A 17,623-nucleotide genomic window follows, 5' to 3' on the forward strand; every position below is an offset into this window, starting at 1 on the left:
ATCCTGTGTCAAAGATGCCCCATGTAACTTCCTGCATGTATCAATGAGCACCAACAGCTCCTGCCTAAGCTCTCACAGAAGTCTATATTGAACTCTTATCGTGTATCTGTGTGTGTGTGTGTGTCTCTCCAGATGTATGGACGCTACACCCAGGAGCTGGGGGTGTATGCTAAAGAAGAGGCAGCTCGGCTGAGAGAGGGCAGTCAGAGGCGCTCGGTCAGCGAACGCAGCCGTGCCCTGGACCTTCTGGAGTATGACAAGGGACGTTGTGCCAAATGTCGCAGTGAGTATTCATTCAACCCAGGAGCAGCCACACATGAGCGTATAACACCCAAGGCCGAAAAGTAACTACTGTTAAATAGATTTCGCCAGAAACGGAAGCCATTTTCTTAATGGTGCTTATCATTGCCCACAATATCCTGAGAAGTCTTGTCCGCTTCTATGAGATGTCTAGTTTAGAGATCTAATTCGCGTGGAAGGTTTCTCTCAGTTCTCTTTGGGACTGGTTGAATTGGCTGGGAATAAATAAATGCTGCCCATTCACTCACAGTAGAACGACAATTGTCTTAATTCCTCACCTCTGATACCACTTGTGGGGAAATAGGATGGGGTGTTTACTCAGTTGCATTGCATCATGACCTCCAAACTTCACTTATAGAACCAACACATCTCATGTTGTAGTTTCTGTGATGCTCAGCGCTAGCTCAACGGTGTTCAGCTTACGTCCCCATTGTGACTACACATGTACTGGGACAGGTGTACTGGCTCCCAGTGGCTGTCATGGAGCACAGGTTTGATCTAGAGGGCTCTGCTCGTGTTTAGGAGGAAGATGTTGAACAAAAACACCCTTAGATGAAAAATTAGTTTGTAATTTGGTCAACCCTTTATGTTTTCCAGCTACTCTTTCGGATGATGGTGCAAGGCCTGCCTGTGAGATTTGCAAGCAGTCAGTAATAATGAGTGTTTGGGAATTGAGACGTGAGATGGCGTAGTACCAGTGGACAAATATTTCACCAAACTCTGCCCATATTTGAACCCTGGTGTTGAACACTGATCTGAACTGGCTGGACACTGGCCGGTAGTGTCAGGGCTTATCTGATAAACGCAACGGTGTGATTCTGAACACTACTGACCTTGACACACTGAGGCGGATAAATGTAAGTCTGTTATTATCAGGATGACTATACAGCTGAGTATGTGGTACTACAGACGGGTGAAAAATTAAAGGAAAAACCAACATAGTGTGTTAGTAAGGTGTTGGTCCACCAGGAGCCTCCAGAACAGCTTCAGTGCTCCTTGTCATAGATTGTACAAGTCTCTGAACGCTACTGGAGGGATCTAACACCATTCTTCCAAAGGATATTCCCTCATTTGGTGTTTTGATGGTGGTGTAGAGCGCTGTCTGACACGTCGGTCCAAAATCTCCCATAGACGTTCAGTTGGGTTGAGAGCTGGTGATTGTGAAGGTCACAGTATGATTTACTACTTTCATCCTCATCAAACCATTCAGTGACCCTTCGTGCCCTGTGGATAGGCACACTGTCATCCTGGAAGAGACCACTCCCATCAGGATAGCGATGTCTCATCACAGGATAAAGGTGATCACTCAGAATAATTTTGTATTGATTTGCAGTGATCCTTCCCTCTAAGGGGGCAAGTGGACCCAAAGCATACCAGGAAAATGACCCCCCACAGCATATCAGAGCCCCCGGACCGCCTCAATGTAGGGGCCAAACTTTCAGGTTTTTCCTTGAGTTTATCACCCAGCTGTATGTGCTTACTATATGGGGAATATCAACCATCATAATAACAAAAAATGTGTCTTGACATAGAAATCCCTGTTCCTATAGTAGATGGGTTGGTTCCTCGACGCCTTGGCTGCACCGGGCAGTGAGGGAGGACAACATTTTCCTTTCCAGTTTCGAGAAATAGGCAGCTCTATGGAAGGCACGCAAATGCAATCCTATTCTAATGTGCGGATGTTTCCACCTCCTTATTTCTGTCCTGTTGATGGTGATAACAGTGATAAACAGGATCTCGTGTGACAGCGTGTACTCACGTACCTGTATGTGCCCCAGCAAGGCAGTTGAAATGAAAATCATTTTAGTTTTGATCATCACATACATTAGCCAGTTAAAGCTAATGTTTTCTTATCGTCTCGTGTTGGACACACCTGTCTGCTTTTCTTTCTCTTGTTTTTTTTCCCTCTTTCCATCCTCCTGCTGTTTCATCTGTCACTTTCTCACGTTGCTGTCCCTGCGTGTTCAAACACTGAGAGAGAAAAGTGACTGAGTCAAGGATCAAGTGCATTTGAGCACATCCTCACATATATTAGAAGACGCAACGCACGCTGCAACTTCTGTAATTACGGCCAACAGAACCTTGTCCAGCGTGAGTGGAGTGCCCTCTTGTGTTCATATATAGTCATTGCACGCAGAACTACACAGCTCCCATTTTGTGTGCGTGCGTGTGCACGTGCGTGCAGCAGAGCAGAAGAAGCTGATTGAATTTAGCTAGAAACTTTTTGAAGTTCAGAGGTGTGTGTGTGTGTGTGTGTGTGTGTGTGTGTGTGTGTGTCTTGTCTTTCCCAGCTCTCATCTCAGAGATGAGTTTTCTGTTTTTACGTGGAGCTGATGAGTCAGCTGTCTTTCTTCCTCTCTTCTTCCTCCACCTCCTCCCCTGTTTGAATAGATTAGTGGACCCAAAAATGTCACATAGTTACTTGATTTTCCCCTTAGCGGGTAACAGTATAACATATATGATCTGGATAGCAGCACACATAAGCATGTGTGCTGTATGCCAATCACACACACACACACACACACACACACACACACACACACACACCATGTAAAGCAAATTCACAAATGGAAACAGTAATATATGCAGATTAATTAATGATGCATACATCAAGACATGACTCCTATTTGCTGCCGGTGCGGGGTAAGTCATTTACTGCAGTGGGAGATGGAGCTATATTGTCTGTGTGTACAATACACCCAAACGCTCTTACTCTTCCTTTACCCATACACAGAGATTTATGGGCTAGCATACAGACATCCTCTCACTCCTCCTGTTGAACAGTTATTCCCCTGCTTAGATCGGCACAATCTCATATTTCCATTATTCCACCCTGGCACTTTTCCCACTCACTCTCTCTCTCTCTCTCTCCCTCTCTATCTATTTCGTGCTCTCTCTCTGTGTCTCTCACCCTATCTTTCTATCTATCGATCTATTTTGCATTCTCTCTCTCTCTCTCTCTCTACCACTCTCTCTCACTCACACATAGTGTGATCCCATGAGTTGAAATAATAGGCAAGAGATGCTGCTGCTTGCTGATTGGAAAATTGTGTGTGTGTGTGTGAGAGAGAGTTTTTGTGTGTTTGTATGTTCACATTTATGAGCACACATTCGCCTCATGCTTTGCTGATCATTTCCATAGCTGTGATTTTTGTTTTGTTTCTCGTGCCGCCGTGGATGTGTATGCCTTTATACATGCATAAATAAGTGTGTGGACAAGCCTCTGTATCCACAGTGTTCATTATGGGCTGGTGTGTCAGCAGCTCCCAGCAGGCAGGCCGATAATTCCAGCAGCTGAATGGTAAATGTAATGGCAGCAGAGCAGCTAGAACAGCAGCTAGCCTGTCTGTAATTATGTTTAAAAGCACACAGCACATTCAAATGAGGCGTGTTTCAGAAGATGCTCTGAAGCACGCCGGTTTTCAAACACATTAAATAGAAATAAAAATTACCAACTTTACTTCTTTTTTTTTTCTTCCAAGTTTCAGCTCAAAATGTGCCGTATGGTTAATATACATTACCATCGGTCGTTAACTTCTTATTATTTGTCAGATATACACATGTTTTGTGTCCGACTTTTGGCGCAAACATGCTTAAATCGGCAGAAATTCAGACTGAAAATAAGCAGTTGTTACATTATTAACACTAGAACGACCGGGATTTCACTCCTGCCTAAAACGACCATGGGCGGTCAAATTGATGGCCGGTTTTTAAACTCTTATGGAGAGACGTGGTCCAACTTGAATAGCAAAATCGAAAAAGTGAAAATGTTACTTGAAAAACAAAACGGAAAACACATATTGCTAATCTAACATACCAAGGCCTATAAAACGTGAAATGTAAAGAAAGAGCTGAAATTAAATATTTAAACGGTCCCAAACAACAAGCAGAACATGAAAACTACGAGAACCCCTGGTTTTTAAACTCTATATTCTGTCAAGAGAAATACCCGGTTGAGATATTAATGTATTACATGTGTTAGTATGTCTGTTAAGAAACCACTGACACCAAAATTAACACTGCAATGCCTCCGTGGTAGTCTTGGTGCGTCTGAAATGCCGTCTGTAACCAGACATGTTGGCAGTAATCAAAAATCAAATTTAGAATATTTCTCTGCAATGGAGAACGCTAGTTATTGGGGTTTTTTTAGGACAGAGCAATGAACTGATGTGACCAACACACATCGTAAATAGTGACATGATGCGCACGATCAAGTGCCAGTTACGTGTGGTCATTTTGACCATCATGGTTGTTTTAAGTAGATCTTATAACTATTTTGTACAATTGATCTAAAACTCATTTTAATGCAAATATATGCAACTTTAGGAGCATTCAAGGAGCGGCGGGTCTGTATCTTTTTTTTTCACAACGTTGTTAAACTTTGAAAATCCAAAACTGTCATATGACCGACCATCTTTGGTCATTCTAGTGTTAACTGTGACTTGGAACATGCTCCTTTATGATTCTTATTTTTCCTTCAGCAAAGGCTAAATTTTACATGTCCAAATCATCATTTACAGTTTAACTGATGCTGTAGCTCGCTTAGCCACAATGACTAGTACGTGTGGAAAACAGGTGCCACATGTGAAAGTCAAAAAGGTGTGGAGGGGGGAAAGCAAAATGTAAAAAGACTACATGGTATGTTTGCCAAAGAAATAGTGGTAAGTCAGCATGCATGTGTAAACCATACAGAGTGTACATCCATCCATCCATCCATTATCCAAGCCACTTATCCGGAGCCTATCCCAGCAGTCATTAGGCAGCCGGCGGGGACGCACCCTGGGCAGGCCACCAGTCCATCACAGGGCCGACAGATTCACACCGAGGGACAATTTAGTACGGCCGATTCACCTGACCTGCGTGTCTTTGGACTGTGGGAGGAAACCCACGCAGACACGGGGAGAACTGTCATGGGTATGTGGTCTGGGTCGTCGGGGCTCGGCCGTCCCCATCCCCTGATTGGTGTTTCGGCGCACCTGTGCCCAATCTCCCTCCCCTTTCTCCGATTGGCTGTGCGGTTCCTGCGCACCTGCGCCCAGTCTCCCTGATTGGCCCCCCTAGGTATATATTACCCCTGCTTGCCTGGGCTCCTCGTCGGATCGTATCTTACACTCACAGAGACACTCTCAGAGACATACACACATGGACTCTTGGTCGCCGGATCCTGTTCCCTGCTGTCTGTAAGTTCTGGTTTAATAAAACCTTGTTCTAGCCCAGTTTGTTTCCACTGTCTGCACATGGGTCCTCTTCCTGCTCCCGGCGTGACAGAACGATCCGACTAACTATGGACCCAGCGGATGGTTCAATGGTTCGGGAACGACGTAAGCCTCGGTCCAAATCTGTGTCTGGTGTAAACAGCCTTCGGCTGGGGTTGTCTGGCTTGCTAGCCAGCAGCCCATCTCCCGGTCTGCTGGCTCTGGCCCTGCTAGCCACCAGCCTGTCGATCAGTTGGTAATCCACCAGTCTGTGGATGGTGTCGAGCCGGCTCCAGCTCTAAACCCATTTTGGGGAACCCGCCCAGCCGGGAAAGGTCCCTGTAGGTTCCACCAGCCCAATGTCCCTCGGTAGCCAGCCGATGTCCTGTCCATTTAACAGCCGCCTGCCACACTGGCCGAACGCCTTCCACCTGTTCCTGTACCGCCGGACACCCCAGCCGACCTGTCAGCCTCAGCTGCTCAGCGTCCCCAAGTCTCAGCTGCCCAGTGCCTTCCTGTTCTAGAATGGTCGGTCTGTTTCCGAGCCGTTGGCCGATGCATTTTGTTCTGGAGCTGTCGGCCGCCCCTGCTGACATTTGGTCTGTTTCGGAGTCGTCGGCCGCCCCTGCCGACATGGGTTCTGTTCCAAAGCCATCAGCTGCCCCTGCCGACGACCAGTCTGCTCCCCAAGTGGCCCGGCCGCCTCCGAAGCCTGCCCCCTTAGCGGCCGTCCTGCCCCCCCCCCCCCCCCAAAGGCTGTTCCCCAAGCAGCCGTTCCGCTGCCTCCGGGTAGTCCGCCTGTCCGTCCACTGGAGCTGCTCTGCCCCTCAGTCCAGCTTCCTGGTCGCCCTCCGGATCGGTTGCATCCATCGGTCCAGCCCTCGGGCCATCCACCTGAGATCCCAGGCCCTATTTATCCTCTCCCAGACCACTTGGTCCCGAAGCCCTCCCCAGACCCCCTCTGTCCATCCTGCTTGGTGCTCCTGGTTTGTTTGTTTGGGACGTCTGTAATCCGTCCCTTGAGGGGGGGGTCCTGTCATGGGTATGTGGTCTGGGTCATCGGGGGTCGCCCGTCCCCATCCTCTGATTGGTGTTTCGGCCCACCTGTGCCCAATCTCCCTCCCCTTTCTCCCATTGGCTGTACGGTTCTTGCGCACCTGCGCTCAGTCTCACTGGTTGCCTGGGCTCCCCATCGGATCGACTCACACTCAGAGACACCCTCAGAGACATACACAAACAGACTCTTGGTCGCCGGATGTGCCACGTTCTGTTGCAAGCCTTCCTTGCTGTCTGTAAGTTCTGGTTTAAAAAAACCTTGTTCTAGCCCAGTTTGTCTGCACTTGGGTCCTCTTCCTTCTCCCGGCATGACAAGAACATGTAAACTCCACACAGAGGACGAAGGTTGGACTACCCTGGGGTTCGAACCCAGGACCTTCTTGCTGTGAGGCGACCACACTAATCCCTGCACCACCATGCCACCCCGCTAATAATATTATATAGAATATTGTCTTAAGGTATAGTGTATGTAATATATTTGAGTCCTGGGCTATGAGGTCAAACAGCAGAGGGGTTATCATGTTTTCTGCTGCTTAGGAATAAATGCAAGTCTTTCTGAAGCTGTGGAAACCTGTAGGAGATTAAACGTGCTTTCTTACATCGTCACATTCACAATGGGTTAGACTATCTTTTTTTTTCTACGATTGTCTGTCTTGCACATTATCTGTCTACCCTTGATCTACTTGCTGTCTGTACAAAATGCTATCGAGGGGCTTCAGAAAGGAGAAACGAGGCAATACAGCATATTCGTCATATTTGATTCCCCTGCGAGTTTTAAAACGGATTTTTATCCTGTTGCTGAGCACTTGTTTGATTCTGGCCCCTAGCTATATATATATATATATATATATACTTTGTTAAAAGAAACACTCAACGATAGGAAAAGTGCTCAATAAATAAGGAGCAAAATAAATCAATCACTGGATTTTAGATATATATATCCTCAGGCAAGGCAGTTTTTTTCCCTTTTTGTTAAATTAACAATGGATTAGCAGAAATAGGTATTATATCTATGGCAGAGGGTAGAGTTTTGCTGTGTTACTGAGGAGAGAAATGGAAGCATACCATGATTAACAAGTTGTTAGCCGCCATCACACTGACACCATAACCACTATCAAAAGCAGCTGAAGTGGTCCATATTTTCGAGTGGACTACACGTCTACTGTATCTTAATTATTTTATTCCCCTCCTGTCCTCCGATTCCGCGGAAATACGAGACGAGGTTCCTTTCGAGTAAGCCCTCGGTCCAGCCGGTAGCCTTGACATGGATGTAATCCAGGTGACTGTGTGCTGTAGCGCCAGTTGATCAGCAGGGCACAGCATTGAGCTTCACTGCAGCCCATGTGAAGGGACTCCAACTGGACAGACGAGAAGAGACCGACTGGGAGACACAGAGACCAGTTGGTAGAAATTGGAGAGGGACGAGAGAGGGAGAGTGATCTGTGTGTGTGTGTGTGTGAATGTGCACAGTGAGGTGTCTAATCTCAGTTACTAAGCTTGGATATCAGGGAGCATCCCTTTCATGGCAGTTAACCAGCCTCACCATGGTTCATCAGTTGGACAACACACACACACACACACACACACACACACACACACACACACACACACACACACACACACACACACACACACACACACACACACACACACACACACACACACACACTTTTTTTACCTGGCATGTTTACTTTTACCATTTCAGGTTCAATTGAAATGTTGGTTGGGGTCAACCCTAATGTAATCTGGCTGGGTCTCTACTCGAGTAATTTGATTCCATTAGACATGGAAATCATTGAATTTCCTGCGGGTTTTATTGTGGCGTAAAGGTTACTGGCATATTCTACTGCATCTTGTGTGGCCATTTCCTATTGATTCACCATTCCATATAACATTAAAGTGCAAGTATTACACAAGCATTGTCTCTTTCAAGTGTGGGTGTGTGTATCTGTGTGCATGCATGCGTGTGTGTGTGTGTGTGTGTGTGTGTGTGTGTGTGTGTGTGTGTGTGTGTGTGTGTGTGTGTGTGTGTATTGTCTGGTGTAACAGATTCTGTTAAAAGAGCTCAGCCATGAAAATGGACATAAAATATTTATCTGACAAGAGGCCCTTGCCTTCCCTGCAACCTATTTCATGTTCTTTCTCTCTCTCTCTCGCACACACACACACACACACATCCCATGTAGAAGTAGAACGTAACTCGCATTGATGCGTCAATTGAATTTCTAGTCTAGCTTTATTTGTCCAGAAATGTTTGTCGGTGACTGCCAAAGCAAATATCTGTCACCTGGGAACATGTTGGATCTCTCTCTCTCTCTCTCTCTCTCTCTCTCTCTCTCTCTCTCTCTCTCTCTCTCTCTCTCTCTCTCTCTCTCTTACTGCTCTGTCTCTCGCTCTCTCTGTCTGTCTCTCTCGCTCTCTGTCTGTCTCTCTCTCTCTCTTATTGCTCTGTCTCTCGCTCTCTCTGTCTGTCTCTCTCGCTCTGTCTGTCTCTCTCTCTCTCTGTCTCTCTTACCTGTCTGTCTGTCTGTCTGTCGCTTTCTCTCTCTCTGTCGCTCTCTCTCTCTCGCTCTCTCTTACTGCTCTGTCTCTCACTCTCTCTCACTCTCTCTCTGTCTCTCTCACTCTCTCTCTGTCTCTCTCTCTCTCTCTCTCTCTCTCTCTCTCAATTTAATCAATTCAAGTCAATTCAATTCAAAGGACTTTATTGGCATGAAAGTTTTAACACAATGTTGCCAAATCATCAAAGTGCATCAAAGCATCCATCTGTCTCTCTCGCTCTCTGTCTGTCTCTCTCTCTCTCTTATTGCTCTGTCTCTCGCTCTCTCTGTCTGTCTCTCTCGCTCTGTCTGTCTCTCTCTCTCTCTGTCTCTCTCTCTCTCTTACCTGTCTGTCTGTCTGTCGCTTTCTCTCTCTCTGTCGCTCTCTCTCTCTCTCGCTCTCTCTTACTGCTCTGTCTCTCACTCTCTCTCTGTCTCTCTGTCTCTCTGTCTCTCTCTCTCTCTCTCTCTCTCTCTCTCTCTCTCTCTCTCTCTCTCTCTCTCAATTTAATCAATTCAAGTCAATTCAATTCAAAGGACTTTATTGGCATGAAAGTTTTAAAACAATGTTGCCAAATCATCAAAGTGCATCAAAGCATCCATCTGTCTCTGTCTGCCTGTCTGTCTGTCTGCCTGTCTGTCTGTCTGTCTGTCCATCTCTCTCTGTCTGTTGAGTCTTGAGTGTTGATGGGGACTTTAGATAGTAAGGGTGAAAGAATGAAGGGGGGGACATTTGCCCTCCAGGTGTATATGTGAAGGAGTGGACAGGCCACAGGCTGCTGTCATTCACTGTTCCTGCTGGTGTTGTAGGTCTGTTAAGTGGCATGTCCCATATGCATCCGTTCTGGTGCTCCAGTATGTTTCCAGATCCATAAGCATTGTCACTCAACTGGAAAAATACACAGGGATGTAAAATGATTGCCTTGGTTTTGAAAGTCATTATCGAAATAAAGTTTATTATCATTCAATCAGTCAACCAATCAAATCTTACTTTATTCAGACAAACACAGTGGTGCTTGAAAGTTTGTGAACCCTTTAGAATTTTCTATATTTGTGCATAAATATGACCTAAAACATCATCAGATTTTCACACAACTCCTAAAAGTAGATAAAGAGAACCCAATTAAACAAATGAGACAAAAACGTTATACTTGGTCGTTTATTTATTGAGGAAAATGATCCAAAATTACGTATGTGTGAGTGGCAAAAGTAGATTAGCAGTTAATGTGAAGGTGAAATTAGAGTCAGGTGTTTTCAATCAATGGGATGACAATCAGGTGTGAGTGGGCGCCCTGTTTTATTTAAAGAACAGGGATCTATCAAAGTCTGATCTTCACAACACGTTTGTGGAAGTGCATCATGGCAAGAACAAAGGAGATTTCTGAGGACCTCGGAAAAAGCGTTGTTGATGCTCATCAGGCTGAAAAAGGTTACAAAACCATCTCTAAAGAGTTTGGACTCCACTAATCCAGTCAGACAGATTGTGTACAAATGGAGGGAATTCAAGACCATTGTTACCCTCCCCAGGAGTGGTTGACCGTCAAAGATCACTCCAAGAGCAAGGCGTGTAATAATCGGCCAGGTCACAAAGGAACCCAGGGTAACTTCTAAGCAGCTAAAGGCCTCTCTCACATTGGCTAATGTTCATGAGTCCACCATCAGGAGAACACTGAACAACAATGGTGTGCGTGGCAGGGTTGCAAGGAGAAAGCCACTGCTCTCCAAAAAGAACATTGCTGCCGGTCTGCAGTTTGCTAAAGATGACGTGGACAAGCCACAAGGCTATTGGAAAAATGTTTTGTGGACGGACAAGACCAAAATATAACTTTTTGGTTTAAATGAGAAGCGTTATGTTTGGAGAAAGGAAAACACTGCATTCCAGCATAAGAACCTATCCCATCTGTGAAACATGGTGGTGGTAGTATCATGGATTGGGCCTGTTTTGCTGCATCTGGGCCAGGACGGCTTGCCATCATTGATAGAACAATGAATTCTGAATTATACCAGCGAATTCTTAAGGAAAATGTCAGGACATCTGTCCATGAACTGAATCTCAAGAGAATATGGGTCATGCAGCAAGACAACGACCCTAAGCACACAAGTCGTTCTACCAAAGAATGGTTAAAGAAGAATAAAGTTAATGTTTTGGAATGGCCAAGTCAAAGTCCTGACCTTCATCCACTCGAAACGTTGTGGAAGGACCTGAAGCGAGCAGTTCATGTGAGGAAACCCATCAACATCCCAGAGATGAAGCTGTTCTGTACAGAGGAATGGACTAAAATTCATCCAAACCGATGTGCAGAACTGATCAACAGTTACCAGAAACCTTTAGTTGCAGTTATTGCTGCACAAGGGGGAGGGGGTCACACCAGATACTGAAAGCAAAGGTTCGCATACTTTTGCCACTCACAGATATGTAATATTGGATCAATTTCCTCAATAAATAAATGAGCAAGTATAATATTTTTGTCTCATTTGTTTAATTGGGTTCTCTTTATCTACTTTTAGGACCTGTGTGAAAATCTGATCATATTTTAGGTCATATTTATACAGAAATATAGAAAATTCTGAAGGGTTCCCTAACTTTCAAGCACCACTGTTGGTCCGTATTAAAAAAAAAAACAATAAAAATACAACACAGGACAACAACACAAAAATACAGCTAAAACAGCAGTTCACCAGTCCGCAATGATTAAAAGCTATACAGACATTTATTCCAATGTTTCCAAAACAAGATTATTATTATCATTATTATTAATTATCATTATTATTATTATTATTATTATTATTATTACACTCTCTGAAGAGATTTTTTGGGCTATTTTGCTTTCAATCAAAAATACTGTGCATTTCTTTTCTGATGTGATGGACTCTGGTTGGCTCTGAAGTTGAAATGTAAAAAAAAAAAGGAGTTTAAAGATAAAAGCTGCACGACCTAGCTTAGCATTACCTTTAGCGCAGCATTTCATTAATGTCCCTGCTGATTCTATCTCTTTCTTTGTTGTTTAACATCATGGCCATGTGAATGACTGATAGCGCATCTATTTGCAAAGATGGGAACAGAAGAATTATGAGGATAGAAATATGCATCTGGCCTTGCAGAAGAAGTAGTTGCTTTTTAGCAAGCCACGTTACAGAGGAAAAGACGGATATGTCAGAGAAAAACGACGCCACTTCTGCACCACAGCTGTTGGCGCTGTGTCTATTTAAACTGTCGTTTGAGCATATAATGATGTGGACATCGCATGAAAATAGATGTCGAAAATATTGTGAATATAAAAGTCTTGACGTCTGTAGTTGTCCATAAGGGCAGGCCAATTGAAAAGCAGGACCCCAAAGTCACATTCGTTTTCACATATAGACAAAAAAAAAAAAATAGAATGGATCTAGATGTGCTCTGAGGGACGCAGATTGACGTCATCACTTTAGAGGTCTATGGATTACCATAGGGGCGCAGCATTCTAGAGAGGACACGTGCATGTGCACTCGGGCACACACACACACACACACACACACACACACACACACACACACACACACACACACACACACACACACACGCACACACCAAACTGTTTGCAGCTGCGTCCATGAAGTGTTCAGTGTCTTCTGTCTATCGCTGTCTCTGTCTGTCTCTTATCTGTTTGACTCTCTCTCTCTCTCTGTCTGTCTGTCTGTCTCTCTCGCTCTCTCTCTCTCTCTCTCTCTCTCTCTCTCTCTCTCTCTCTCTCTGTAAGTTAGATCCTCAGTCCACCTGCTCCCCTGTGTTACTCAGGCAGGCCTGCTATATCTTGTAATAATTGGTTCCAAGAAGTGTTACACACACACACACACACACACACACACACACACACACACACACACACACACACACACACACACACACGTGCAGACAAAAGCATGTACACAAGCGTCAAGCATGCACACAGCATTTTTCTTTTCAACAGGTGTGATGTCAGCGGGAACACAGTATGTTGCTGTATGTCGCTATGGTGACCGGCTGGCACTTGGCGACCATCAGTTTCTCACATCCTCTCCTCTCTTCCCCTTCATCTAGAGCTCTTTCTTCTCCTCTGCTTCTCCGCTTCCCTGTCTATTGGCAAAGGGAAGCACGATGGGTATGGCAGGGAAGAGAAGTGACTGACACTCTGATCCCTGGGCCAGGTGGGAGATGGGACACGGTTGTCATGGAAACGTCAATTTGCATACACACGCGCACGCGCGCAAACACACACACGCACACACATCTCAGTCCATGTCCACATACATGTGTAAACGATCTGTGCATGCAGGCTTGTGCGTTGCCTTTCCAAGCCTGCTACGTCCTTATCACATGTTGTCATATCTGTTTGCCTTGGATTAGCCAAAACATCCTAGATTGGAATTTCAGATAAACTTGGTCTATTGGAGACCAAACAACACTGATTAAATTTCCATAAATAACCAACCATATAACCTGCTCTAGCCCCTGGTAAGGACATGCTAGGAGGTGTGTTCCTTCCCTAGCGCTCTGCAGTGGAGCAGCACTACACACACTTGTGTCATTCAGCTGCAAGTTAAGTGGAAATGTCTTGATTAGAAGTTAAAATGTCCCGTGTGTGCGTGTATATATAAGAGAGAGAGACATGGAAAGAGATGGAGAGGAAAAAGAAAAAGGAAAGAATAGTGTGTGTGTGTGTGTGTGTGTGTGTGTGTGTGTGTGGGCATTCTCCGTTTGCAGGTCTCATATTTCCGGTGACGACTGAGTTAGAAGTCATTCTGATCCCTTTCCCTTTCAGTTTATGACCTGCTCTTCAACTTTCAATTGGTCAACAGATGCACGTGCGCGCACACACACACGCACACACACAGAAACAAAAACCTGTTTTTCCTGTATGTGTGTGTGTGTGTGTGTGTGTATGTGTGTGCCACTTGAATGTGTATATTCCATCTATATTTTGCTAGGACGTCATTTACATTCAGCTGCAAGCCAAAATAAGTAAAACACACACACACACACGCTGTGTGTGCATGCATGAGTGTGTGTGTGTGTGTGTGTGTGTGTGTGTGTGTGTGTGTGTGTGTGTGTGTGTGTGTGTGTGTGTGTGTGTGTGTGTGTGCGCATGTGCATGGTTGTGTGTGTGTGTGTAAGAGAAAGGGAGAGAGGAAATTGATGTACTTTTACCTTAATATATCAAGTAACCAAGGGGACTTGGGCCACTGATCAATATTTGATCCAGTGCCATTGGATCAGTGTGTGTGTGTGTGTGTGTGTGTGTGTGTGTGTGTGTGTGTGTGTGTGTGTGTGTGTGTGTGTGTGTGTGTGTGTGTTGCTGCTGTAGTCACACAGGCCCATTGTCACTACTGTGCAGATGGGGGCACTTGGCCAAGCTTGGTGTCAGCACAGTTAAAATGGTCACTAGCCGGAGTTTTATTTCAAATTGGTTTTATTGTCCTAGGGACAGTAGATTGCACTAAAACGGCACCCAAAGCACTCTTTTATTGGCATCCCACAAACCCAGTTGTTAAAATGAACGCTGCGCTGCGGGAAGGACTTTCGGGGCGAAATATTGTCCTTGCAGAAGGCTGCCATCTTGATGCTCAAAGTTTATTTTCTTTACAGCAAATTTTATTATCAGTCTGTTCTCCACACAGACAGTCGTAGATTGTTTTTTCACGATCACTTTTGTATGTGTGTGTGTGTGTGTGTGTGTGTGTGTGTGGACTGACATATTACTGGAGTGATTTAAGTTCTGATCCAGAGCCCATATAATCCGGGTCCAAAGGACCACGGTTTTCTCTTTGCCCATTTGAAACAAAGCTTTTATTGTGGCCCCAACCCTGCAGTGCTTAGACCAAGGCCAAAGTTTTTTTTTAATGCTATCATTAATTTTATGTGTGTTGGTTGTGATATCAACACATCTTTATGGCCGGCTCCTCTCACTGGGAAATCAATGATTATTAAAAAACCAAAGGCCACTGAGGACTCTCTCCCTGCTTGATCATTTCATATCCTCTTTTTTATATGCGTTTTTCTGTTTCTCACAGTGCTTTCTAGTTTTATACTCGCTCCTCTTGGGGTTTTTTTAATCTCTTTTTTTCCTCCTCTCACCCGCTTTTTTTTTTGGTCTTCCTCTTCCACGCACTTCCTCCTCCAGCCTGTCTGTAGTGATTCTCATACCGCCCTCTTCTTCATCTCATGCTCCTCCTGTCTCTGTTGCTGTGTTCTCTCTTCCTCCCTCACTGTCTGCAATCCATCTCCATCCCCTCTGTCCACTCAGTGGCTCTCTCTCTCTCTCTCTCTCTCTCTCTCTCTCTCTCTCTCTCTCTCTCTCTCTCTCTCCATCCCTCTCTCTCTCTCTCCATCCCTCTCTCTCTCTCTCCATCCCTCTCTCTCTTTCTCTCGCCATCGTTCTCTCTCACTCACTCTCCATCCCTCTCTCTCTCACTCTCTCTCCATCCCTCTCTCTCTTTCTCTCGCCATCGTTCTCTCTCACTCGATCCATCCCTCTCTCTCACTCTCTCTCCATCCCTCTCTCTCTCTCTCTCGCTCACTCTCTCTCTCCATCATTCTCTCTCATCCCTCTCTCTCTCTCTCTCTCTCTCCATCCCTCCCTCCCTCCCTCCCTCTATCTCTGTCTCCTGCTGGGATAATCTCAAGTATTGCATGGTGAAAAGAAAGAAGCAGAAAAGGAGATGGAGAGGGAGCGATTGAATTGTAAAAGGAGAGGGACAGAGAGCAGCATGTTTGTGGTTTGCTGAAAGAATGGCTGCTGATCTATTACTGTGATCATTCTGTTTTCTGTCTCTCTCTCTCCCTCCCTCCCTCGCTCCTCCTCCCGCTCTCTCCCCCTGAGCCCTTGCCCCTTGAGTTATTAGTTTCTAATCACCTGTGAGCCCAGAGCGTCCCACACTGACAGACCAATCTACAGTGTGTACACACACACACACACACACACACACACACACACACACACACACACACACACACACACACACACACACACACACCTTTTATAAGGCTGGATATCTTTTGCCAGGATACGGGTTGCTTCTACGATATTGGGAAACCGTTAATTCATCTTTTTGTTGATAAAAGCACTTCCTGATAAGAGGATGTAATGGGAATAAACACAATAAGAGGATACTGCAGGACTGTCTGTAAATATTGGTGTCTACTATTCTCGGCAATATCGTTTTGTCTGCAGGTGTTTGGCGTGCATGACAGATCATTTCAAGGCGTTTAAACTCAAACAGACCGAGGCAAAGCGATTTGACCGTAGCAGAAGTGTACCTCTGGTTTCATAGAAAAACACAACATAAACCGCACAACAGCTACACACCCGATACTCGCTGCATACCGAGCTGCCTGTCTGCACCACACACACACACACACACACACACACACACACACACACACACACACACACACACACACACACACTCGCTTCGTTGGTCTGCTGTTATCTCTCACATGCTCTCTGCTCCTTCTCTGCAAGTTTCTCCTTCTTCTTCTTCCTCTTCTTCTTCTTCTGTGTCCTCATCTCCGGGCATCCCAAGTCCCCCCCCAATCGTCTCTCTCAAAACTTCCACCATCTTAGGTATTTACTTTACACCACCACCACCCCTCCCCCTTTCTCTCCATCTCCTCTCCCCTGTTTGTTTTCCCTCCCTTGCTTTCCTTCTTTCATGGACAGCCCTCGTTTATTGATTTTGATATTTGAATTTTACTACTTTATTGATCTCCGTAGGGAGATTACGCTCTGCATTTGACCCATCCTAGCTGTGTAGCTAGGAGCAGCGGGCAGCCGCCGTGCAGCGCCCGGGGGTCAAACTCCAGTTCGTCTTGTCATGCCTCGGTCAGGGGCACAGACAGGAGTATCAACCCTAACGCGCATGTCTTGTCAATGGTGGGGGAAACTGGAGCACCCGGAGAAAACTCACCGCACACACAGGGAGAACATGCAAACTCCACACGGAGGACGACCTGGGATGACCCTCAAGGTTGGACAACCCCGGGGTTCGAACCCAGGACCTTCCTGCTGTGAGGCGACAGCGCTAACCACTGGGCCACCGTGCCACCCCCTCATTCGACGCCTCGCTGCAATTGGCGGCTTACCGATGGATGGGCGTCGATATAAATCATTACGTTGTGTAGAAAATGGATAAAGGGGACCACTGCGTGGAGATGGATTGGGGGAAAACACGTGGTATGAAACATAGGACGGAAAGTGCATTCTTGCATGTGCCCCCCCACCCAACACACACACACACACACACACACGCTGAGGCAAACACAAATCAATGTGCAGTCACATATTCCCATGATTGAATATTCAGACTCTACTTTTAGATTAAATTACATGAAACATTCATGATTCCTGTAGGGAAAATTGGGTAGTTTTACACACACACACACACACATTCACAGAGCACTGTGGTTAACTGTGATGTATGTTGTTTGGTCTATCTATCCTCCAGGGTCAGGGTACCCGTATGTTTTGGAGGCCCCAGCCCAGGACTTTATCTCTGGTAAAGACAAACGTGTCTGTC

General features: G+C 45.6%; 1 protein-coding gene across 1 annotated transcript in view; it reads left to right on the plus strand.

Annotated features, from left to right (window-relative positions):
* Positions 1-17,623, plus strand: part of clcn2c (chloride channel 2c) — a 187,901-nt gene that overhangs the window by 73,110 nt on the left and 97,168 nt on the right. Inside the window, 1 exon segment of the mRNA XM_056283103.1 lies at positions 133-283. Within this exon segment, the coding sequence (XP_056139078.1) occupies positions 133-283 (151 nt within the window).

The sequence above is a fragment of the Lampris incognitus genome, chromosome 7, assembly GCF_029633865.1.
Source record: "Lampris incognitus isolate fLamInc1 chromosome 7, fLamInc1.hap2, whole genome shotgun sequence".
Taxonomy (NCBI): domain Eukaryota; kingdom Metazoa; phylum Chordata; class Actinopteri; order Lampriformes; family Lampridae; genus Lampris; species Lampris incognitus.